Raw genomic sequence first — 25,912 nt, 5'->3', positions numbered from 1 at the left:
GACATCTTTTTGCGTGACTTGCAAACTCTTGGTCAGGTTTCAGATGTTCGTAGGAACACAAACTCCCAGCAACGACCTTATGTCGGGGGCAATGTGATACACCTACTGTACACATCACTTCTTTATTTGAGCTTCTGCAGACAGCGCCTGGCAGCGTGAGCGGGTCTTAAAATAATGCAACAACTCTCGAGAAGTCATGCCACGGGAATACCAGAGCGTGTATTAACAGACGCAAGACAAAAGCATCCAGCGCTCCAGCCTTTATTCAGCCGCATCCTTCTGGAGGTCCGAAGCAGACGTGGTGTATTGTATTGGTGTGATATTATAAATACCTGTGTAAATGGGTATAGTGAATACTTTCACAGACTTTGTCCTGGACATTAAATTTAATGCAGTAAGCCACATCATTATATGTTTCCACTCTAGTTTGTCAAATAAATGTTTAGAAATCACTTTATTTGGTCAATTATGGCTGGATCATAATGAGCTTGTCCAAATTATGGAAAAAAAATTATAACTAATTCATAAACTGGACAGAATCAGGGACATTGTTACTGCACTCAAATGTTGATTGAAATTAAAGTATCCATCTGACTGTTAAGTTTAAAGTTAATGCTGAGTCTCTTTCCAGGTTTTGTCCTCTGTAGTTTGGAATATAAGTTTGTTAAATGTCCACAGTTCTAATAAAGGAAATAAGTCACAAAAACAACACGCGTTTGTAACGTTCGAGTTGTCTTCTTTATTTTCATAGAGCAATTCAATTGTGACAATGCACTTTGAAGAGCACATGAACATCTATAGCACACTTGCTTCAATCCATAATGGCCGAGTCCTGAACTTGTGAACTCAGACATACATCTAGTTTCCTGGCTAGTAAACTTACCTGCTTTATCTTCATTTGTGACCCTATATCTGGTTTATGAGAACAAATGAATCTTGGAAGGGGTATTTAACCTGCTCTCTGACCCACCATTCACAGCCCCCCCACATCCCCCACCCGCCTCGATTCACCGCCCACTCAACCTCCAATGTCTTTGGAGTGACCACAAATACAGAAAAGCCTAAACGGCTTTTGGCTGTCACTGGGTGTAGGCAGTAGAGGAGCATCAAGCACAGACTTGCACGCTGCTGGAAGGATCTATTACATTGAAAAAATTAGGAGAAGGCACAGCGTGACCAGACTGCAGTCTGAAAGGGAAGAGAGAGCACTGAAGACTGTGAGCAGGTAGGTGGTCCTCAAAATGAAGCCTGTATGAGGAAAATATACAAAGCAGAGATGTGAGACGGATTATTTGGACATAATTCTTGTAGACCAGCACCAGTGAACAAAAGCCTGAATACATGCAATGTCAACTGCTGTGGTTTGCACTACAGAGATGTCAGTACGTTGTTAACAGGTGCATGCACAGGCAACAGTGTAGACATCCTTCTGTTTGAGATATCCGAGCTTCTTGTCCTGAAACAGAACTGCCGAAGATAGAAGTTCGTGTGCGGTCTAATTTCAGAGTACACTACCATATCAATTATTTCGCTATACATTAAACACTGTAAAGGATTAAGTTACATAGAGGACAGAGATTCGGTGCTGCCGCATGAAATCCCTTTAGTCTGGCATGCAGGCTCCTCAGTTTGAATTTCACGGCATTAAATGTGGGAAGCCGGACCACGGCAGTATGGTCAAAGCTGCGAGGTTGTTGGGCGACGACTAACTTTAGATGAAGGTATCAAATCAATGCGTAACCTGAGACTCGGGGAGCTGCATGGAGGCAGCGGGTGAAATAAACACACAGAGCTACGGCTGAGAGCGCCTACTTTATACTTCTTTACTAATCCAATATAGTCGATAGATCGGAATGGAAAATATTTAAAAGAAGGAAACGGGCTAATCACGACGAGCTGCGAGCTGAGCACTTCTCACACGGTGACGAATGACGTCTACGCATCAACTTGTCAGCTCCCTCTTACAGACTGACCGCATGACCACTGGGACGTTTCAACAGCAGCACTAGCTCTACTTTGACACCAAAAGGCCCCGTCGTCGGGCCTTGCTCTACCAAGGGAACACAGCTGAAGGCCTTTTCTGTCACGCACGCCCGGTTCCAAACTGTGACGTGTGGAAAAACGCACTGACGGACATTTGAGAAGCTACCGCGTGCCATTTCCAGAGTATGTGATCACTGGTGCAGTCATTTGCAGCGGGGGGGCAGATCCACTGCTAAGACTCTGGACATGATCTGTTTGTTTGCCGTGGAGCTTCTGTTCAAATGTGTTTAAAAGACAGCACTTCGCGTTGTTGTGCGACGCTGAAACATTTCATTTTTCATTCAGTTCAACAGCGTGGTGCATATGGAACCGGCGAGACGGCGGGCATCAGTTAAAAGCTGGATGTATTTTCTTTCTGCTGCAGTGGTCCAACATTCGATATCTCTAATTTTAATCTCATCATGTTGCCTGCAGTGACAGCCAGTCTGTCTACATAGTGGTTAAATGTAATGCGTTTAGGAAGCATGGATTTGATTTAATTTATTTTTTAAAGCAACAGAGTATTTACTGAAACGCAGCCCGCAGCACAAATCTCTGAAATCTCTCAGCTGGTAACGGAGGCACATGTGCAGCGCGCATCGACAGCTATTCTGGCGACAATGCCGTCCCGCCCACGAGTCAGCTTTTATTAAAACAGACGAGAGCTGCAGCCAAACATTAAACTATAAATGCAATGAGCTAAAACTGTGAAACTATTCGTCCGGAAGGGGCGGGGCGGGGCCGCGGGTTTCTGTTAATGCAAAGATCCTCCTGCCAAGATGTCTCCTCTTGCAAGCTGTTTTGCTTTTACCATATGTGTTGCGTGGTTCCTTTTCAAGACACACCAAGGGCCGACATCGCTGCTGGAGCCCAGAACCTTTCCGAACATATGTTGCGGCATGTGTACAACTAAAAATAAATACACTTACTTTCCAGGATGGCAGGTTTTATTTTCAGTGCGATGTCGGGACAGACTGTAAATATTCAACATTGGAGGTTAAATATTTAACATTTAGCAAAGGGTGAAACTAAGCGTGGAGGCAGACAGTTCAGCATTTAGAAGACTTGGCCACTTAAGATGAGCAACCGTTATGTATATGAGCACAGATGAGCAGATTAGAAGTTTTAGGTGATAATCTCTCCATAAACAACCCCAATCCAGAGGAGGATTTCGATGTTGTAGAGAAAATCTTCAAAGCTGCAGCCAATTTTCAGGCACTTAGAGGAGTTTTTAGACGAGTTATCGCAGGGTGCACACACATGCTGTTTGAAAAGCACATTTGTTTTTTTTGTTCATGCAAAAGGAGCTGCACAAACGTGTGTAATATCTAGAATGATGACATGATGATATATGAGCACAGATGAGCAGATTAGAAGTTTTAGGTGATAATCTCTCCATAAACAACCCCAATCCAGAGGAGGATTTCGATGTTGTAGAGAAAATCTTCAAAGCTGCAGCCAATTTTCAGGCACTTAGAGGAGTTTTTAGACGAGTTATCGCAGGGTGCACACACATGCTGTTTGAAAAGCACATTTGTTTTTTTTGTTCATGCAAAAGGAGCTGCACAAACGTGTGTAATATCTAGAATGATGACCAAAGCGATATCAGGATGAAAAAACATCCACATCAGTAATCCGGTTAGGTTAATCAGGTTAATATAAAAGCATGTTGTCCACACTAAAAGCAGGACTCAAGCAGCACTCACCTCTTCAGGTCAGCATTATCTTCTGTAAAATCTATGTCGAGCTGGAACGTAATAATGAGAATAATATCAGTTGTAACCACACCTACTTTAAATCCTGTCCAATGAGGAGGTTAAGACCTCTTAGCATGAGAGTCTTTAGGTCAAATTTTACAAGAACAAAAAATAGTAATGACATAAAGCCGGATATGTGACCTTTCATTTCTGTGTGACTCATGTAACAGTCGAACAAGTGTCCCATGAATCAGGCAGCGATCGTTATAGGAGTCACAATGAACCTGATGTCATTACACTGTTTTTTTTTTACTCTATTATCTTTAGCTAAGAAAAAATAAAAATAAAACTATTTCACCACCACAAGTCAATCACACCAGCCTACACAGTAGTTGGCTTGATGATTACGCCACATACCGTAGAAGAGAAATGGTTTCAATCTTTATTGATACATGTTTAAAAAAATAAAATGAAATGAAAATAAGCATACTACATCAAGTGTCATGGGAGTATATAGTTTAAAATAAATAGTACTGTGCAAGCGTTGCATTTCACATCGCTGAAATGTGATTTGATTTGCACAACGTCATATCTTTGTACCAAGTGTGCATTAATCTGCACTGTTCGCACTGAATAAACAAATTAAATAGAGTCAATACGGGTGTAACTGCAAATAAATCAATAGAATAACTTTCAATGTCATCGTTCCTTCATCCGTACTTGCTCCATGCAACAACCCACCACTACTTGAAATAAGGCAGCGCTGGACAGTGGCTGAAAGCAGATCTGGGATCACCTTCAGCTCTGCACGTTGCACAGAGGCTGCTGCTCTTTTTTATTTCTGCACTGTGCACTTCTAACTCTGTATCGTCACTTGTTCGAGGGACAACAGCTATAAACGAACAATGTTGTTCAAATTCAGCTCGTAAACAATTCGTATCCTAATACTGATGTAGTTTTCCCTATTAAATGTAAACATTGGGTTATTTGCAGGATACCAGCCAACACAACAAAACCAAACTTACAGCCAGCATCACTAAATAAAGTTCTTCAATAAGAAGAACATGGAGTCCTCCAACAGATGGTTTGGATTGCGGATATCAGTCTGGGATATCATGAAAATGCAGAAGATAGTGAAACACTCTGAATCCACAAAATTATAGGAAGTTCTCTGAGATTCTTGGAAGAATCTGTGTAACTAATACTACACCAAGTTCAGATTTAATTCAGGTTTTATTTGTACTTTCTATAAAGTTAGTGGTAAACTATTTAGTAAAACCTTTTCCTATCTTCATAGCTGTTATATTGCTGAGCATGTATGTGGCTGCTAAAAACTAAATACCGATACATACCGATACCTGCACCTAAAAATAACTCAACTTTAGAATACCTGAATATAAATTACTCATAATATATGCACTTGGAGGCCATAGCAGTGTCACTGTGGGAAAGAATATATTCCTTAATTAACACATGCATTCAAAGGATTCCTCCGACAGGAACTCATCCCATATATTGAGGTAACTGTAAATGACACTGGTTGCTGCCTCTTACTGACCAGTTGGAGTAACTGCATTGGTGGAGAGGGGCAGCGCGTCTCCTCAAGCGCCACCAGAGCGATTTAGATCTGCTGAACATCCTCCAAACGCTATAAATATTTCTGTCTGACGACCTCTGAGCGGGATCTGCTTAAGTTTTCAGACAGAGAATGAGCGAATCAAAGCACGACCAATATCAAAGTTGAAACGACTGAGAGCTCAAACTCCGAGGAGAATGTCAGTCAGTGTCTGTGATTTCTGTTTGATATGCACGTGAACGGTGTGCTAAAGGTTTCTTCTTTCATCTTTTTCCGCTGCAGAGCCTTCTGAGGGAGCAGCTCAAGAGGAAACCAAGATGTGGAAGAGGTCAAAGGTGACCGATCAAACTGCCACTGGGCAGGCGGGTGAGTGCAGTCAGTCAAAGGTTGGTATTGCGGCTGTCCTTGCCTGTATTTTCTCTAATCCTAGCAGTGGTGACCAACTGGATCCATTTGATCTCCAGTATACAACCAACCTTCGCACAAAATAAGGAGTCGTGAGATGCTGCACTCAAGAACGAGAAGACAAGAAAGCACTCAGGAAAACTGCCGTGTCAGATAACATGTCGGCGTCTCGTCTGGAGAATAAAAAAAAAAAAGACTCTTTTTTTCCTGAAGACTGCTGGACATTTCTGACGAGACGATCGCCACAGCTTCTTCTTGTGTTAAGCGCAAGCTGTTCCAAATAAATATTGAGATATTACCTCCTTGCCTTATCATCCTTGATTCTCATTTTCTTTGTTGACAGGGGAAAAGATGCTACTCTTTAATGATGTTTTTCTCGTATGCAAAAACAAAGCCGCAACAACTTCGCTTTGAACGCCGCGACTTCTTTTTGTCGCGACACTGGCCATCTCATTCCCCGGCTTCTTAAAAGGATGCTGGTCAAAGAAGTGATCAGAGGCATCACAGAGGCAATCACCGAAAACAACAGCACTTGTGGGAAAACGACGCCGGTGCGCAGCTGATGGTACCAAGGCTGATCGAACAGACGAACTCATCATAGAGGATCAATGCTAAACAAACACGAAGCCTCCGGGACGGAAGAGAAAATTGAAAAAAAAAAAAAAAAGGTCTGCTTTTTTTACTTGAAGACTAAACGAAGGTTTCATTTGCTTGATTTTCAAGCATTTGGACCTAATTTCTCTCAAGCACTGCGCAGGGATCATCCTGAGATGTCTGCTATGAGAAAATGTGTAAGCTAATCGACAGTTGCGCAGCGCAACTATTTATCTGTAGCTCCAACACCACATCACTAACATTGTGTACATCATTTTACTTCGTCCACGACTAACCGTTTTGTGTTGTTTGATGTGTCTCTGAATACTCTGGTCTGCTCTAGCTCCGTCTGTGTGTGTGTTTTCCACTCCTGGGTTATATACTGTATTACTGTGGTGTGTTATGTTGATCATGTGTCCATAATCCTGCCGAAGTTCCACCATGCCAATGGCGCTTTTGTCAGGATTAATATTTACCTGTCCTGTTCCCTCTCCCGCTGTCATGTTGCGTGTTAAGTCGACGCTTCTGAGGGAGTTCAACCAGACGACAAAGGTATGCGAGAAAAGGAAAACCGAATCACACCAACGATTCACCTCCTGTAAATGCATGACTCCATGTTGGGTGAGCTGCATGTATGACGTGGTCTTCATCACCCCTTGAAAGGTGTCATCCAGAATGGATGATGCAACTTTCAGTGTCACAAGAGATGCATTTCATTGTGACATTTTCCCCAACCTCCACATGAATACTACAGGCTGTTGCTAGAGGGCACTGTGGTTGATTGCCACGCGTCCAGTTTAGCTTGTAATTCAAAGGAAAAGAAAATGCCACGTTTTGAACATGCACCCTGGAGAATACGCCAGTCGCAATACATGAACTTGCACTACAGGGACGTCTCTATGGGATGGCAGAATCTTTCCTGAATTTAAGCTAATCTGACAGGCCAACCGAGTGCCCCCTTAAAAATCGCAAAAAATCTTCAAGCTTGACCATAATTAACTTGTAAATGAAGGTTTATACCTCTAAACCGCATGAATTTGGTATCAGTGAAAAGATTACCAGTTAATTACATGAGCGGGTGAACTCTTACATGATGAACACAGAGGCAAACTGAGCCAACCCTCGGAGTTGACCTTTCTTTATTACCCTGAGATTTCTGACCTTTGCATGTCTGCCCACGTGTAACTCTCACAGAGAGAAACAGATAAATGCAATTGCTAAGAGAGCAATGTTATGTCAAGTTGACACAGAGAACACAGAGGTCTCAAGGTAATCACCTGGAACGACATCCGGGACACCTAGAAGCCCTTAAACCTCACTCAACTCTCTGTCTTTTTCATTTTTTTTTTTTTTGTAATTCTGTAAGAATTACTGATTGATAATCACAACACAAGCACACAGTGTTCTGAGGTATCAGGCTTGTTAATAGAATGGCATGTTAAACTAGCCCTTCAGTCGGTTTAAAACATGGAAACTAGAGGTGACATCTTTGCTGTAAATAGTTAATTGACTGTAGCCCAGGGGTACGTTCAAGAAAGCAGGATAAAAACACCGATCTTAAATCCTTGCCAGCTCCAATGCCATGATGAACCATGTCAAGCAGTAAATACCGTTTAATCCGCCATTTTAATAATTTTTGAGTTAAGTGGCAGTCTTGAAGATCTCGTTCTCTGAGGTTTCATTCCCTTTGGTTAGTCCATGGTAATCTGAGGTTTTTTTTTTTTTTTTGAACCTCACTTCTGAGAGATCTAAAGTATTTGGCTGACGATTAAGTACTGGGAGACGGATGATCTGAGCAGCTTGTGATTTTACCCCAGGATGTCCTTCCCTCCACTGCCAAATACTGTAAAAGTATCAGTAGGCCATAGGCAAAATCATCAATTTGTCATCTAAAAAGGAGACAGACAGCAGAAACTGGAGATGAAAATTAAGATTAAATGGATCTATATCTGTATCTATACTCTTTTCAGCCGTACTACGATCATATTCTCTCAGAAATGCTCATATAAATTGAAATATTTATAATCTCTAATAATAAAATGGACTGTATACTCTAAGCTGAACACGAATTTAATACTTGAATGTGAGGTCAGACACTGTTTCTATTCTTAAACAGATGATTGACAGATCACAAGAGCAGTAAATGTTAGTAAAAGTAGGCTCCTATCCAGCTGGGATTTCCATCTTTTGATCCAGACCAAACTTTCAGCAGAATGATGTGCTCCGATACGCACTTTGACATGAACAGTTTGAGAGAGGAAATGAAGAGGTTTGTCAGACAGCTCAGCAAGAGAGCGTTTGTTGAGTTTCCCTGAACTTCAGGTTAAGAAACTTTAACTAAGCCTGCTTTCTAGAAACCCCTCCAGTGACACATCTACATTCACTGAAACATTACCGCGTGAAAACATCGCTGCGTTTATGGGTTTTCCAGCTACACTTTGAACCTCTGCCAGAGGTACAACACTGACAAATGGCTAAGGATTCACGCTGGTTTTGAAAAGCTTTCTGAATGCACATTCATTATTTTGTTCATTTGTTCAGTTCTCAGGGGAAGGCAAGTGGACTTACAAAGCATCATTCACACACAAAAGTTAGTCCAAAAAGCTTCATACAAGTTGGACGAAACATACATTTACAGAGCTAGATCAAACAAAAACATGAAAGGACAGAGCAACAGCACTCACCTGCGGCGTGTTAAGTCTTAATGAACACTTTTAAACTTCCATGAATATCTTTTGTATGTTTTTTTTCTGTCGTGTCGCGGGGTAAACGTTATGTGACAAAGGCACAAAGTACATACTGTCTGGTTCATTCTAATACCAGCCTGTGATGCATTTCCATAGATATATTTAGTGCAGAACAAACCACACTCTACGCGCATGAATAAATAAGTAGAAGGATTAAAAGAAAAATAAATAATTAACATGAAACAACGTTCCAGCTGCTGTTTTCATTTCTGATGAACGGCACAATTTCACTTGTTGCTTTGTCAGGAAATCCAGCGATTCATCCCCATAACACCCAGCTACAAGAAAGGACTACGTTATATGTGCTACACAAGCAAAATAAAACTAAAGCTGGCATGTAAAGTGGAGTCTTTCACAACATTGCTACGTCAGTAGCAGTTATTTTTAGGTGCAGGTATCTGTGTTTTAGTGGTTTTTAACAGCCACATACATGCTCAGCAATATAACAGCTATGAAGATAGGAAAATGAGCACTTGTCATCAAGCACAAACGAGTCATGCCAAGTCTTCTCCAGGTTGAGAGAACAGGGGCCTTAGGAATCTTTTTGCACCAAATTTATGCCAAATATATTCAGTACTTTGGGCTGACTGAGCCGTGACATCGATGCTTGGCTTAAACATGCAGTTCTAATTGTTGATGTACATTCACAGGCTAATTAGCACTTCCATGCAAACACATTGCTTTTAATAATGTCATCCTCACATTTCCACAGTGTGGACATCCGGCTTGTTAACATCAGCAAAACCCATGTAATGTTATCACCGCTCTGCTCCACGTAATACTGGACGTACAGTTCAGAAGCACCTGCCGCAAGCAATTCACCTCTTTTAATGCTTTAGACTGCAAAATGCTGGGGCACACCGCTCATGTCTTCTTTCTGAAACCACATATTCTATAGTTAATATTCTGCCTATTACAGGTCTTTCATGTCAACTGAAAATAATTAAAGACCAGGGATCTCTGGACCAGCTATACCCCCGCGATCAGCATTCAGTGATGCCCTCCACGAGGTTGCTAGTTCATATTGGCACTCTCAGGGGTGCTGGGACGTATGCAAAGCACTAAGGTGTGCACGGACGCCTGATTCCGCAGACACAACTCATTTCATAACCAAACTGGACCCTGCAGGTTTGGGTTGTACCCTGTAGATTCAGTAACAGCAGAGGGCATATGCTGTTTTTTTTTGTTTGTTTGTTTTTTTTTCCCCATAAATTGTACCTTAACATTTACAGCCCGCTTCCCCTCTCTTGGTTGCTCACAAAAAGAAACGAATGTAGGCGTTATTATAATATTTTAGTAAATTACAGATGCTCTTTAAAGACCACACAATGCAATAAACTTCACACAAACGAACAGGGTTGTTTCAGTCATATCTCTACACTGTATTTCACCCTGTTCAGACCTGGTACTAAACAGTGTCCTGAGTGATTCAGATCACAACTGACAAGCTTTAAGTACAAGTGGAGGTGGCTCAGCAGTGTGCATGAACGTTTTAGACATTTACCTCATTCAAGAACTGCTATTACTATCAAAAGAATAAAAAGTATCCTAAATGATCTTTACCCATTAGCAGGGAGAGTCTTTGTAACTGTTAAGTGACTATACAGATAAATAAGTATAAACTAGAATAAAAAGTGAGATAATAGTAGCCAAAGTGTAATTCAGTCATAAAAAAAACAACACATCTGCTTCTGGTTAATTAGCGATGCGTTCATGTTGATGTATGCAAAGGAGCCATGTGGAGTGAAGTGATTTGTCTTCATTTAGTTTAATTACCAGAGATGTTACTGTCACATCTGCAAACAGCACAGTAGAGACATTACACTGTGTATTGATCCTTACAGGGTTCAGATTCTAATTGTGATAGTCTTTAAAATAACAAACATCAGCGCAGAGATATATCAATAGAAAGAAAAATAACTCGATGCATGTGCTTCCTGTCACGTTTTCTACTGCACATACAGAACAGAACTATGACTGAATCATAGTCATATAGTCTGAGGTAATTTAACACTATAACATGGTGAGAGCAGCCCACTTGTGACCCGATCACCCAGGATGAATATTAACACCAGATCTGAACAGGGCCTAACACACGTTGCCAGATACCAACTGACTTAAATTCAAAATATAACTTGTATTACTTGAACTTATATTTTAATTAACATTACTCAAAGTGTCCACTCACGTTTTCAGCAACATAAACACCGATGTTTATGGCAAAAATACTGAGTTTATTAATATAATAACAATTGGGCTTGAAATTCCAACACATACAGTCATTTTGAGCGCATGCTTACACTGGGATTAAACACTCACCGTGACAACACCTCAACAGGTCCATGCAGTGGTCAAAATGCTCCATGAATTTAATTTTTTTTCTGCAAAGTTACTTAATAAAAACAAATAGCGGTTTCACCCAAGTCCAGGCATGAATTATAGAGTCACTGTAAAAAAATAAAAAATATAAAAATGCCCTTGTGTTGACCTCCGAGTCGCAGTATGCATCTCCCATTATGCATGCTCGATGTTAAAAAAACTGCGAGGGTGCAGTGTCAGAGCAAAGCCAACACACTAGAGATGCAGAGTAGGTGGAATTGTAAATTGACTCTTTTTTTTCTCCCCCTTTTTCTTTTTTTGCAAATAGAGCAATGGAATTTTTTATTTAAGCAAGTTTAACATACCAACCGGAGGGTCAAACAACTGAGCAGTGTTTTATAGATGACCTAGGTACTTTGGTATTTTGCCCTCTATTATATATTATTTTGATATGATATTGTGGCACTTTCACATAACAATATGCTCCTTCCTCAGAGCTTGACCCACATATTTGATTGTGACCTTGTTTAAAATTGACTGCTTACCTTGTCTGGGTATTTATTTTGGAGTGAACTGCTTTAGGCATCCTTTCTTTTACAGGGGTGACTCCTCAGAGATCACGACCTTTAGAAATATTACGCTTGTCTAACTGTTACTTTTGATTTGATTTGATAAGGCATCAAGAAGAAGTCGAAAGTGCCCGGTGTCATGATAACACAGTTTTTGGAGGAACTTCCTGAGGAAATGTCGACTCCAGATTTCACTCGAAAGCCCATCGCTCTGACCATTCAAGAGGGTAAGTGTTTGACAAGCAGACTTATGCAGGGTTATGCAGGGATACACACTCAAATGCATCCATGTATGCAGTGCATAGTGTACGCCTATACTCCAGATGGTTGTGTGTTGATTCTGTAGTCTAGACTGAAAAGCTGCTGGAACTTCCCCTGACCACAAATAAGCCCTGGGCAAATAAGTGCATGGCATATCAAATCCTTTCGGAGGCCTGAATTCGATAATGTGGACAGAAGTGTAACAGTGACATCATACTCAGATGATGTCATACACATCATCGGAGCACTGTTTGGCTGAGTTTGTTATAAATAGATCTGATTGGTGGTTAAATGCAGAGCTTTTTTTATTTTTCTCTGTACCGGCTGAACGGCGACCTATAATAAAATCCCAGTAGCGTGGGACAGGTTGACTACATCAGGCCACCTTATGTCACTGACTACGATGGTGACGTAAAGATTTATAAAAAAAAAAAGATTTCAAAATTATGCATGATTTAAAGGTATGAAAATGTACCCTGTTTTTGAAACGGATACAAATTTGTCACTAATGATAATATCCTCAATTCAATCCAATCCAGGTAAATGGGCCGTCTTTAAAGCCATCGTAGTGGGAAACCCAACACCTACTGTGACGTGGGGCAGAGCAAACGGAGAAATAGTTTATCATCCTGACGTGTGCCTGCAAAAGTACGATGAGGCGTCTCATGAACATACCCTCGAGGTAAGCGTTATCCAAGGTGCGACTGATGCAGTAATTGCAAGAACTTACCATGCATTCAAAGGTAATAAAAGTGACATTAACTCTGTTTGCATCCCATTAGTTCCCCAAGGTCGCGCCTGAGGATGCTGACACCTACAAGTGTTATGCAACAAATGAATATGGAAGGGCTGTTTGCCCCGTTGTCTTGAATGTTATTGAGGGTAGGGTTTCCATTTATTCTCTGGTCGATAATGGCCGTATTAAATACCGTCATGACGAGCTGGTATAGGTTTGTTGAGGTATAAAAAGTTTTGTTAATTGTTCGTTCACAGTTGGATTTTCTAAAACCAAGGAACTGCAAAAGATTCAAGTTGAAGGTGAGTTTTTCATATGTTTTTTTTTTTTAATTCTTAAACATGGTGGTGTACTAATCAAGCAATGTTATATTTTGAGGCACTTTGTTGGTGTTTGTTGGATACTGGGATACATATTTAAGATTACCTAAAAAAAAAAAGAGAAAAAGAAAGAAAGGAGTGTTCTTGTCCTTGTCAGACACAAATATGACTCAAACCCAGCCACACCATAAAATCCAATCAATACTCTGAATGACAATGCTGCTCGTTTCTTTCTGACACATACATTTTCATCCCAACTTGTCATTCTATTCATTAATTGGAATTATTTTGAAAAATCTGCCTGTCACGGTGCATCTGTCACATCAGCACAGTGTCACTGTGAGCTTAAACGTAACACATTGATGGCTTTTTTTTTTAAAGTGATGGGGAAAAAAAAAAAAAAATAGGATCAGGTCCCAGAATCCTGTTGATGTGGCTGTGTGGTTATATTGTGGTTGAAAAGAAAGATCAGCATGTCAGCTATTTCTTCTAGCTTTTTCTAGCCTGAGCCATAGAACTGAATAGAACTGCTCCTCAAGACAAAGAAGAAGACAAAGCGAGTAGAGCTCCCCCTGTTGACTGGCCGCAGTACTCTTCATAAGCTCCACCTCCTTCATGTTAGTGGATGGGACATGGACCAAATTAAAATATGAAAGTACACGTCAAATATTCTTTTAAGGATAGTTTCAGTCATTTTAGATAGCTGTACTAATATGTATATATAATATTCAAAGGTCAATTTTTCTGAGAGATTTCATTTTGGTTGAAGCTACACAGAAACCCAAAGTTAAATTATGATCGTTACAAGTTGCCATGCCAACCATTCCTTGAACTGATCCCAAGTTGGAAAAAAATTGTCATGGCTCCACTCTTGGACTGTACTAGGCAGACTCTGGTTCCAAAATTGCAAGATGGCCCTGTCCGTATCTCTGGGAAAACAGTGTCAGTTTTGCCAATGCAAGGAAATGGGGACGTGTTGTCCATATTTATGTACAGTCTATGGTCTGAGCCCTGGAGACACTGTACAATAATGTTTCAGATAAAAAAGTGATACAGTCTTGGGTATCAGAAGGAAACTTCCTGAAATTTTATATTATTTTGTCATAAATGTCTGAATGACATGAATCAATGGAATCTGCTTTTTTGTAAATGCTACAGTAAAAGGCAAACAGTTTTTCATTATGGTTTCACAGATACAACAGACTACAGGAAAATGCTAAAAAAACGGTGAGTAATTAAAATGTAAAATACTTGTCTGCTAAAGTAAACTGCTGCTTTTATATGTCATAGATTTGTTTTAGTTTTTTTCACTTTGAAGCTTAATGTATTGTTTCACTGTGCAGTAAAACCGATGGAACGCGTGAGGTAAAGCCAATGGAACCGGAGGAGAAGATCTGGGAAATTCTGCTCAGTGCAGATAAGAAAGACTACGAGCGGATCTGTGCTGAGTTTGGTATCACAGACTTCCGCGGCATGCTGAAGAAACTTAACGACATGAAAAAAGAACGAGAGCAGGAGATCGCTGAGGTACACGACCTTCTGATTTTCATTTGATTCAGTCATGTGCCTCGGTTAGCCTTCATGTCTGGTGTCTTTCTAGCGCATGCACTCCAAGATTTGTATTTTAACCACCTCATCTGTGCCATAGTTTGTGTCACACATCAGTACGCTAAAACACATCGAGGTCAGTGATGACGACTGTGCAACAATTGAGCTGGATATGGACTTAAAGGATCCTAGTAGCAAAATCTTCCTCTATAAGGTGAGGGCTGAACTACTTGCGCTAGCATACATTTTAAAGTCTGCTATTTAAATATTAACAAGCACCTTAACCCTGCAGGATGGTGTCATGGTTCCTTTCACAAAAGAAGCCACAGAAGATATGAAGCACAATTTGAAACAAGTTGGCAAAAAATACGTGTTCACAATTAAAAAACTGGGTGCAGAAGACGCCGGACTCTACTCAGTGGATGTAGAGGGTGTCAATGTATTCTCTACAGATTTTAAAGGTAGATCTTCAATTCCAAGTGTCATTCCAAGGACTAGCGATAAATTGGCTTGTTTTGATACTGACATTTGTCGTAACTGTAACTGAATGTACATGATGAGATAAGTCAGCTATAAGTAATGAAAGAAGTTAGAGTGTGCCTTCTTTCTGTGTCTTTTCTGTAGTGCCTGAAGTCGACTTTGCTGTGAAATTACAAGAGGTCAAGGCAGAAGAACGCGAGGATGCTCTCTTTCAGTGCGTACTAACTGCCCCACTGAGTGAGGTCAAGTGGTTTGGCAAAAGTGCTCCGCTGTCCAATAGTGACAAACATGAAATTACCGTATCTGAAGATAAGCTCATTCACAAGTTGATTGTGCGGGACTGTAAGCCACTGGATGCCGGTATCTACGCTGCTGTGGCAGGAATCAAGTCTTGCAATGCGTGGCTTGTAGTTGAAGGTGAGAAAATGACTATTTTCCTGTTTTGCCATCTTTATGGCTTATGATCTTATGAATGGCAGCTGCATAAATATCATATATCGTACAAATATTTTATCCTCGCACTTAACCTCACTTTCACCTTCTTTCATAGCTGACAAAGATCCTGCCAATAAGGGCAAGAAGGCAGCTCGCAAAACCACCATGGCCGGAGGGGGCAGCGATGAAGAGCTGTTAAAAATAGCAAAGCAACAGCAAGAAAGATATAATAAAGAAATGGAAGAAAAACTGGAAAAGGCCAAGAAAGCCCAAGCGGAGAGAGAAGCTGCAGAAGCAGTTGCCCGAAGTGAGGCAGAAGCAGCTAGACAGGCAGAGGCTGAGGCCAAAGCTGCAGCTAATGCTGAGGAGAAGGCTGCATCAAGGGCAAGGAAGGCAGCAGCTGGCCAGGATGGAGCTGCAAGCAGAACTAAGAAAAAAGGAGCTGGTGATGCTGCTGGGACAGGCTCCGCTGCAGGTGGTGCTGGTGGTGCTGGAGGCGGTGGTGCTGGTACAGGTGTTGCTGGAGGGGCCGGTGGTGCAGGAGGGGCCGGTGGTGCCGGTGGTGCAGGAGGCGCCGGTGGTGCCGGTGGCGTAGGAGCCGGCGGTGGTGCTGGTGGTACAGGTGGCGCCGGTGGTGCTGGTGTGGCTGGAGGGGCCGGTGGTGCTGGTGTTGCTGGAGGGGCCGGTGGTGCTGGTGTTGCTGGAGGGGCCGGAGGTGCTGGCGTTGCTGGAGGGGTCGGTGGTGCTGGTGGTGCTGGAGGGGCCGGTGGTGCCGGTGGTGCCGGTGGTGCTGGTGGTGCTGGAGGCGTCAGTGGTGCTGGTGGTGCTGGAGGGGCCGGTGTTGCTGGTGGTGCAGGTGGTGCTGGAGGCGCCGGTGCTGGTGGTGGTGTTGGAGGAGCCAGTGGTGTTGGTGGTGCTGGTGGTGCAGATGGTGCTGGAGGAGGAGGAGCTGGAAAAGGCGGAGCTGGAGCTGGAGGGGGTGAAGGTTTTGGAGAAGACGACTACGATTCATTTGAATATTCTGATGAAGAATTTGAGGGAGAAGGAGGAGAAGGAGGAGAAGGAGGAAAAGGAGGAAAAGGAGGAAAAGGAGGAAGACGTAGGAAAAAAGTGAGAGATGGTGAACTTGGAGCGGACACACTGATAGGTAAGAAATTTGTCCATGCGAATGTTTTAATTTTTTATAAATGTTCTTGTACACTGCCTGGCCAAAAAAAAGGTCACAATCTGGATTTAACTAAATAGGTATGAGCCTCCTATTGGATAATTACTGAATGGCTGATTTTTCAGCTTATAACTGCTTCTCATTTCTAAAACAACCTTGTTGAAAGACACATCCCATGGTTGTGGAAAATTTGTTAGTCGGTTTGAGAAGGTTCAGATCACTGGCATGCATCAAGCAGAGGAAACATCTAAGGAGACTGAAGCAGAAACTACGAAAACTGGGTTAAGAACTGTCGAACACATTAATTAAAAACTGAAAGTCTTCAATGAAGATTTGCAGTCATGAAAAAAGGCTTCATTGTTAGGGAGCATAAAGATTGGACTCTGGAGCAATGGAAGAAGGTCATGTGCTCTGATGAGTCCAGATTTACCCTGTTACAGAGTGATGGGGGAATCAGGGTAAGAAGAGAGGCAGATGAAGTGATGCATCCATCATGTGAAGTGCTTACTGTACCAGCCTGTGGACGTAGTACTGCGATCTGGGGTTGCGACAGTTGCTCAGGTCAAGGTCCAGCAACATTATGCCCAAAGAATGAGGTCAGCTGACTACCTGTATTTACTGAATGACCAGGTTATTCCATCAATGGATTTTTTCTTTCCTGATGACACATATTTCAAGATGACAATGCCAGGATTCATCAGGCTACTAAAAAGAGGATCAAGGAGTATGAAGACATCATTTTCACACATGGATAGGCCACCACAGAGTCCATACCTGGGATGTGCTGGACAATGCTTTGCTCAGTGTTCAGGCTCTCCCATCATCAATACAAGACCTTAGTGAAAAATTAATGCAACGCTGGATGGAAATAAATCGTGAGACATTGCAGATGCTTATTGCAAAGAATGCCACAGTGAATGCTGCTGTAATCAAAGCTAAAGGCGGTCCAACGAAATATTAGAGTGTGTGGTGTACTTTTTTTTTTTTTGGCCAGGCTGTGTATTTTGATAGTAGTCAGAATTTCAGGCTACACTTGACATACTTTTTTATGTTAGCTCTTGTCTGTAATTTTTAATCAATATCTTTAATCAACAGGAGGATGGATTTAATGAAGTCAATTCTGTAAAAAACTGCTATTTATTGTGTACTAATAGGAGATGACGATCAGGAGGGAGCTACAGATGAACAAGGTGAATCCGGAAAAAAAAGAAGACGTCAAAAAAAGAAAATTGTGGAGGTTGAAGAACCCGTTGTTGGTAAGAGTTGTCAAAGATGGCATTCTGCAAAGAGTTTACTGACTATTGAAGTCATCGGGATTGAAAATGACTTTGACATCACTACTCTAAACACTTGCTAATTTCGGTGCTTTAGCTTCACTAACAAGAACTGTGTAAAACACTGACCAAATTAAACCACTGACACTGTATGAAGCTCTTCACTGCTCTGCTGCGCCAGCTGCACAATTACCTCAAAGTGTGTGGCTTTCAAGACACACTACAGAAACGTCTTGTCAACCTCATTGACAGAACTTGATCGGCAATGGGTGACATGAGTTGAGAGTTGTGGATTAGTATTATTTCTTGGAAATCCTTGCAGTTGCTAGACCTACATTAACAGATAATACGGTTTTCAACCTGCAAATAACGGAAAACCAGGGGCTTTAAGAATTAACGTATTAACTAGCTTCTAAATTTAGGGAATACTCTAATAATAGTTACAGCATTCTTAACTAATATAACACAATTCTATGATTACATTTCTTTATGTGGTTGGTTTTTTGAGCCACATGTTAGAAACCCAGTAGTATAGCGTCATGCTATGCGAAATGTTGCAGTATCTTCAATCTAATCATTTACTATTACTAAACATACATGTGTCTGTACTAGAGTTGTGTTTTGTGCGTAAGGCGTTTGCTTTCATGTCTGTAGACACGTTTGTCTTCATGCTCTTATTAATAACATGTATACGTTTCTTATGTAGAGGGTAAATGGAAAAGGTGACTAGCCAACACTTGTATTTATGAACCTGATTTGTCTTCCTCGTTTATTCTGAGAGAAGCAACCCGCTTTCATGATACTTACCAGATGAACGTTGGATATCCACTTTTCCACGACCCTTTTCTTCTGTGCTTAAGTTTGTTATCGCTGTTGCCGCTTTTGCTGTTGTTTTCATGCTCCACGTTTACATTTTAATTGTTATTGTTACTGTTTTCATTAATGTTATTTGTAAGGCCTATCCAAGAGAAAATGAGAAACATTGGACTGATGGTAATTACGATGATATCCCCTAAAACTGAAAAGAAAAAGACAGAGAAGCAAGCGATGCCAGGGGTGATAATGGCAACGGGCCAGCAGCAGGCAGTGATGAATCTCCTGAAAATGGTGAGAGTGCACATGGTGGTGGGCCAGCAGCAGCTGGCAGACGTTCAGGCCGTGCACGACAAGGCCCATTGATCGAGGAGACAGTTAGTGGTAAGATGCGGGCGCTGCATTAACTTCTGCATGGGAGCCACTGTCGCTGCACAAAGTCATTTAATGAGTAGATGACTTTACAGTGGTTTGAGGGTTAAGAGCAGAAATGTGTGACCACTGAGCGGATGGATACATTTGATCTCTAATGGGTTAAATGGCCCTTTAGATTGATCACAATGTGGCTTCAACCCTCGAGTGTGCCTTTAGCATATGCTAATCATATTTCATGCACCAATGTTTTTTGTGCATAGCACACAGTATAATTATTTCCTCACTTGTTGCGATAGTTTATTATTTAATGGTTATATCATTTCTTTGACCTACAGGTTGGATATCAGCAGACTATTTACTGTTTGTGTCTACCCTTGTCTCTTATGTACCTAAAGACAGCGTGTGTGTGTGTGTGTATGTTTGTGTGCATCTGTGCTTTGTGCGCACCTGTGTTAACATTCTTGCTTGCATTTTTAAGTACTTAGTTCAGGATGAGTCGGTGCATTGAGGTCAATTATTTAAATGAGCAACTGCAGAATCTTATCACAAAGTTGATACAACTGAAACACTTGTGCGCAGACACACTCTTACATACCTGGAAGACGGAAGACAACTTGAGCTGACCTTGGAGGATGACAATGCTCTAGACCAGCTTCTTCATTTCACTCAAGACTGAATTCCCATCAGACTGAATGAAAAGTTCTTCCACTAACCAAGGAAATGTCAGTCCCAAGTGGGACATTCTGTATCTTAAGATTCTGTCTTTGTTTCACGTTTAAAGTGAAAAGAGGGAAATGAATCGAAGACATTCTTATGAGCTGTGCCACGAGTTCAACTGTAATATTGAAGAAGTCCTCTCTCGCAAACAGGACAACTGAGCTACACACTGACAGAAGAGGTCTTCATCCCTTTTCTAATACATGCAAAATGTGCTCTTCTTAAATCCCTTACAGACTCGGATTTCAGTCACTTCGAATATGACATTTTCTGACGTATTTTATGACTAAATTAGAAAACGCATGACATCCACAGAAATGTAGAAAGAAGATGCACATTTCTGATGGTTCAAAAGTCAGGTAAGTGTGTACACACTTGGATTACATACAAGTGAGTAGACCATGCATTCACGCACACACTACGTGGATGCATCAAATCACTGTAATTGTAAAATCACAATTACAAAATCTTGAAAGAAGTAAAAAGAACACGTCGTATGTAGACGGTAAGCTGTGGTCCATGTACACTCACTAACTCACTGGTTGGTAAACCCTCAGATCCAGGAGTCCACTTTCATGCTGGGCTTTCTGACTGCAAAGCCATTATTGGAGAAGCTGCAGAAATTGAGTGTAAAGTGAGCAGCGAAGACTGTGTTGGAATCTGGTATAAAGATGGAGAAGAGGTGAGTGCCTGAAGCAATGAGGCACAAATGTAGTGGTTTTTACCGTATATTTGTACATTTGCACATTTGTTTGTCTTTTTTCCAGATTAAATCATCTGACGATCTGACGATTTCAAAAGACGGCACTTTCCACAGGCTGAAAATTCACAAAGTTACAGAGGAGTACGCTGGAACATATAAATTTGAAGCAGATGGGAGGAAGACAGAGGCGCAGATTGTTGTTGAAGGTAAAAACGTTTTGCCTTCATTACCGAGTGCCTGCAGGTTAGAGTAAAAATGACGTGTTCCTAAGTTTATCAAATGAACATCACAAGGTAGCGTAACAGTGCTGAAAACATCTGTACGTCTCATCTCTTTTAGATCCACCCCGATTTGACAATGAGGAACTTGTAGCATTTCAAACTCCGGTAACTGTGAAAAAGGGACACAAGGCTACTTTCAAACTGCCTTATATTGGACGGGAACCCATAAAGGTTCAGTGGTACCTTGAGGGTGAGGAGCTTTCAGATGAGTCCAACATCAAGATAGAGCACTCAGAAGGGTCTAGTCGTTTGCTTCTGACCAAGCTGCAGCGCAAAGACAGTGGTGAAGTCAAGATTAAACTCAAAAATGAGTTTGGCACCATTGAGGCCCTCAGCCAGCTTATTGTACTGGGTGAGTAATCGACAACTACAATTCACCTCCTGTGTTTCGTATGGATTTACACAGTGAGTAATGAACACATTACACTTAATATATATATATATGTTTAACTTTATACATTCAAGGTACAAATGAATGTTCTGTGTGCTTTGTTTTCTGACAGATAAACCCACTCCTCCAATGGGACCTCTGGAGATTGTTGAAGCCTCCTCCTCTGGAATTGAATTCAAGTGGAGACCACCCAAAGACAGCGGTGGCTGCAAGATAGGAAACTACATCCTCGAACGACAACAAGTCGGCCGCAACACCTGGAAAAAGGTGGGGCCCATTGGTCCAAATGCCAAATACAAGGACACTGATGTGGACCACGGCAGGAGGTACTGCTACCGCATCAGAGTGGAGACAGAAATGGGCACCAGTGAGCTGATGGAGACGGAGGACATTCAAGCTGGTACAAAAGGTGAGAGCTCACAACAAAAAATGACTGAAATGTTGTCATCTTAAAAAATTTAAGTAAAAGGGATGACCTTCAAGAAAATAGAGGCAGAGTTCAGAATTAAGAAGTTTTGAGACAGAAGTTGATTGAGATGAACTTTTCCAACATTATATATTATTATAACAATCCAAGTCTTTTCTGTACACAGCATACCCTGGACCTCCGTCAGCACCAAAGGTTGTGACTGCCTTCAAGAACTGCATCAACCTCACCTGGTCTCCTCCTGCTGATACCGGAGGAACCAATATTCTGGGATACAACATGGAGAAGCGCAAGAAGGGCAGCAACCTGTGGGGCCCCGTCAACCCACCCAATGAGATGATCAAAGGTCACGTGATTGTCCGTCTGTTACTTCCGTTTGATTATGTTGTGACAGCTTGAAAACGCACGATGTGAGGATGTGTGCTTTAATTCCCACTTTCCATGCAGGCAAAAGTTTTGGCGTGAAAGATGTGGTTGAGGGAATGGAGTATGAATTCCGTGTGTCTGCAATCAACAACTCTGGAGCCGGGGAATTCAGCACGCCGTCTGAGTTTGTGTTTGCCAGAGACCCTAAAAGTAGGTGGAAAGAGCAGCAATTTTTAGGCTGTATGAAACAGTGGTGTAAAAAAACAAAATGAATAAATAACGACTGACTTTAAATTACAGAGCCACCTGGTAAAGTCATTGACTTGAAAGTGACAGATTCTACCTACACAACCCTGTCCCTGTCTTGGACCAAGCCCAAGGATGTTAAGGAGGTTGAAGATGAAGCCAAGGGATATTTTGTGGAGATCAGGCCCGCGGAAAACACAGACTGGGATCGCTGCAACACCAACGCAATAACTTTGACTTTCTACACAGTCAAAGGCATGAAGTCAATGGGCATGTACTGGGTGAGAGTCATTGCTGTTAATGATGGAGGAGAGGGAGAGCCACAGGAACTGGATAATTACATCCTCGCCATGCCCCCACCTGGTAAGAAAATGCACTTAAAAACTGCTGTTTTTAACGTTGGGATTACAAGGACTCCAACAATATAATCAAACATGCGGCGCAAACAGCATGTAACTGCAATCATTTGCAGCCAACACACACAGAAAATCAATGTGTTGGTGTCTGTGGTTGAATCACGTTGGTACAGATACACTTTGGCCAGTAATAAATGCTAATCCAGAGGAAATAAAATGTATGACCACTACATTAAAATCGATAATGATTGAGTGATGGTGATGTATTTCTCTACTCTAACTTTCCATCCTCCTGCTTATATAGTGAGGCCACGATTCACAGATGCCAAAATCAAGAGTTTCATGGTGGTCAGAGCCGGAAATTCTGCACGATTGAATATCAACTTTGAGGTAATTTGGTAAAATCTTCAATCCATGTTAACGCATATTTGCCAGTCACTTTCTTGCAAGTGAAAACTTTAATTCTGTATTCTCTGTAGGCCTCCCCTTGGCCAGACGTAACCTGGCTGAAAGATGGATCACCAGTGCCCAAAAAAGTGACCATCAGTAATGCGGAAGCAGCTTCCCAGCTTCTGATTACTTCTGCTGAGCGCTCAGACACTGGGATCTACACGATCGTTGTCAAGAACATCGTTGGCCAAGAAACATTCAGCATTGAAATCAGAGTCACGGGTGAGTTGGGTATTCGGTGTAATACTGCAATATATTGTTCCTGTGAAAATGCTTGACGACTATTCAACGTAATGCAGATATCAAAAACAACGAAAACGATTGTATTTGAACTCTAGATGAGCCTAAGCCTCCAGGTCCCGTGGAGCTTGATGAAAACGTGCCTGGCACCGTGACCGTTTCATGGGCCCCATCTCCAGACGAGAAACGTGACGATAGGCTGCACTACATGGTGATGAAGCGCGACTCAAACAAAAGGACGTGGCACACGGTCGCAGATCGAATCTTCAACAATAAATTCACAGCTTGCAACATCATGCCGGGAAGAGAATACCAGTTCAGAGTCTACGCAAAGAACGACATGGGCTCCTCCAAACCCTCCGAGTCTGCCAAGTGGCTCATTACTTCCAAAAAAGGTATTTAAATGTGCATTCGGTTTATTTGCCAAGCCACAGCTTTAAGCAAAAACAGCACTTAAATGAATTTTATAATTTTGAAAAAGCACCAAGACTACAAATCAAAGCTGAATTATCATTGCCCTTTTATATCACATATATATTTGATGACTATTCAAATATGATATTGGCTTCTTGGCTGATGTTATAGGGTAGTGTGCTGAGACTATGTACAGTAATGTTTCTGGATTCATTTAAAATGTTCTGCAATGCTTTGACTGTGGAAATACACAGAAAAAATGCAACAAATGCAGGTACACATTTTGGTGGCTCTCAAGTAAAACCCTCATTTTGTCCCTAGTACAAGTAGATTTTTTATTATGTCCTGCTGATATTCATCTAGTTAATTTGGCTAATATATGCCGGGTTTGATTTGATCACCATCTGATTATGGCTTAAACTCCAGAATATGTTAGGATTTGCACTTTATTCACACAGCTGCTTTCAAATATTATAAATTAATGTATATATGAGCTATCACTTTTAAGTTTACAGTTTATATTTTATTTGATTTATATTTTTTCTCAGTTATACATTGATGCCTTTCTACTGTAGTATTTTACTACTGTCTGCATGTACAACAGTACATTTCACAGTGCATTGTACTATGTATAACTGCACATGTGACGAATAAATCTTATCTTATCTTATCTTCTCGCACTTAGACGCTACTTTGCTGCATGAATACAAGGAGCTCTTGCAGAGAAAGAGCAACACAGTGATCCCACACTTGAACACATCTTATTTGATGCAATATCTGCTCTCTTCCAGAAAAGTTCACTGTGAATATTCCAGAATCGAAGCCTTGTAATCTGCAGTGTCCTCCCAAATTCCTCGTCCCACTGAAAATGCACACCGCCCCTCAGGGGTATGAGTGCTACATGAGCTGCGCTGTAAAAGGGGATCCGACACCTCATGTGACATGGCTGCGCAACAATATCAGCCTGAATACCAACACCAACTACTACATCTCCAACACCTGTGGAGTCTGCTCTATGCTCATACTGAGGGTCGGACCTAAAGACACCGGGGAGTACAAGATCGTCGCAGAGAACGCTCTGGGCAGGGCAGAGAGCGCCACTAAACTCACAGTGAGAGGTAAGTCTATAATCTTTTTGCTATGGTTTCCACACATGATGTATATTATTCAGTAGCATTAAAAATCTGAAACTAATGTCTGCCTCTTTTCTTTCCAGAATAAACAATCAAATGGTCCGTGATGAACAACAAACCCTAGGATAATAAAGGCTGCCATTAATTCACACTGTGTGCAAATGTGTTTTAATATCACTATCAACTATTTTACCTGCATATTCTCATAAAGGCTAGCATTTATTATTAGTGTTGTTATTATTATTATGAATAATTTATGAGTCACAATGACACCTACAGCTCCTACAAATGCTGCTGACCCTACAGTACCCATCACGTGTTGTTTGTTTTGATTTTAATTGTGCAATTCGATCAGTTAAATGGAACCTTAAAAATACTATGGTGCACGTTTTATTTGAACTATAATCACATGCATGCTAAACAACAAAGCTATGTATAGCAGTGTTTTATTGAGTTTAAATGCGTTAAAGGTATTAGCCTAAAGCAGTCGTGTCTTTAAATCATTTGCCAGGTACCTTCCTACGTTTAGAGTTTCTTAGTTCGAAATCATAGTTTATTCTTAATTGTGGATTTATAATCTCCCCCATCAAACTAAATAAACTTTTCTGGTCTCTTACATGTATTGATTGTTCTATGTACTGATATGAAAATGTGTGTGGGTTTGGTGTAAATAAATATTTCATACTGCATTATGATGATTTGTTTTTTTAAATAGAAAAATTGCTGTCCTGTGCGACAATTAACAGACATAGTATAAAGACTGATGAATGAATAACGATGAATATTGCTTCACCAAAAAAAATAAATAAATAAATAAGCAAATAAAAAATAAGTATCACATATATGAGTCAA

At 41.2% G+C, this 25,912-nt stretch overlaps 1 protein-coding gene across 4 annotated transcripts; it reads left to right on the top strand.

The window, feature by feature from the left end:
• Positions 1-1,056: 1,056 nt before the first annotated feature.
• On the top strand, positions 1,057-25,749 carry LOC125006276 (immunoglobulin-like and fibronectin type III domain-containing protein 1). 4 transcript variants are annotated; one of them, XM_047582191.1, is made up of 26 exons: positions 1,057-1,225; positions 5,578-5,661; positions 6,811-6,846; positions 12,037-12,156; positions 12,730-12,872; positions 12,973-13,072; positions 13,184-13,228; positions 14,440-14,473; positions 14,590-14,773; positions 14,895-15,008; positions 15,087-15,255; positions 15,419-15,691; positions 15,825-16,856; positions 18,029-18,130; positions 20,611-20,735; positions 20,821-20,962; positions 21,096-21,389; positions 21,541-21,837; positions 22,022-22,201; positions 22,303-22,431; positions 22,522-22,830; positions 23,128-23,213; positions 23,303-23,495; positions 23,612-23,908; positions 24,719-25,045; positions 25,144-25,749. In XM_047582191.1, the coding sequence occupies exons 2-26, from the start codon at positions 5,613-5,615 to the stop codon at positions 25,146-25,148; spliced, it is 4,785 nt and encodes a 1,594-aa protein (XP_047438147.1). In that variant the 5' UTR covers positions 1,057-1,225; positions 5,578-5,612; the 3' UTR covers positions 25,149-25,749. The 4 variants fall into 4 exon arrangements, with proteins under 4 accessions (XP_047438147.1, XP_047438148.1, XP_047438151.1 ...); XM_047582192.1 differs by lacking the exon at positions 6,811-6,846; XM_047582195.1 differs by lacking the exon at positions 25,144-25,749 and having other exon boundaries at positions 23,612-23,907; positions 24,717-24,904.
• The last annotated feature ends 163 nt before the right edge of the window (positions 25,750-25,912 follow it).

The sequence above is a fragment of the Mugil cephalus genome, chromosome 4 (assembly GCF_022458985.1).
Source record: "Mugil cephalus isolate CIBA_MC_2020 chromosome 4, CIBA_Mcephalus_1.1, whole genome shotgun sequence".
In the NCBI taxonomy this organism is placed as follows: Eukaryota; Metazoa; Chordata; class Actinopteri; order Mugiliformes; family Mugilidae; genus Mugil; species Mugil cephalus.
Note: the sequence above shows the minus strand (reverse complement) of the source record. Positions and strands in the feature narration are given on the sequence as shown.

What these genes read in the sequence shown, in the direction of transcription:
- LOC125006276 (XM_047582191.1), top strand. Translation starts at nt 5,613, where the DNA reads ATGTGGAAGAGGTCAAAGGTGACCGATCAAACTGCCACTGGGCAGGCG. An exon ending in GAGAGCAGGAGATCGCTGAG is followed by an intron (nt 14,774 to 14,894) that starts GTACACGACCTT and finishes TCTGTGCCATAG; the next exon opens with TTTGTGTCACACATCAGTAC. An exon ending in ATTCTCTACAGATTTTAAAG is followed by an intron (nt 15,256 to 15,418) that starts GTAGATCTTCAA and finishes TCTTTTCTGTAG; the next exon opens with TGCCTGAAGTCGACTTTGCT.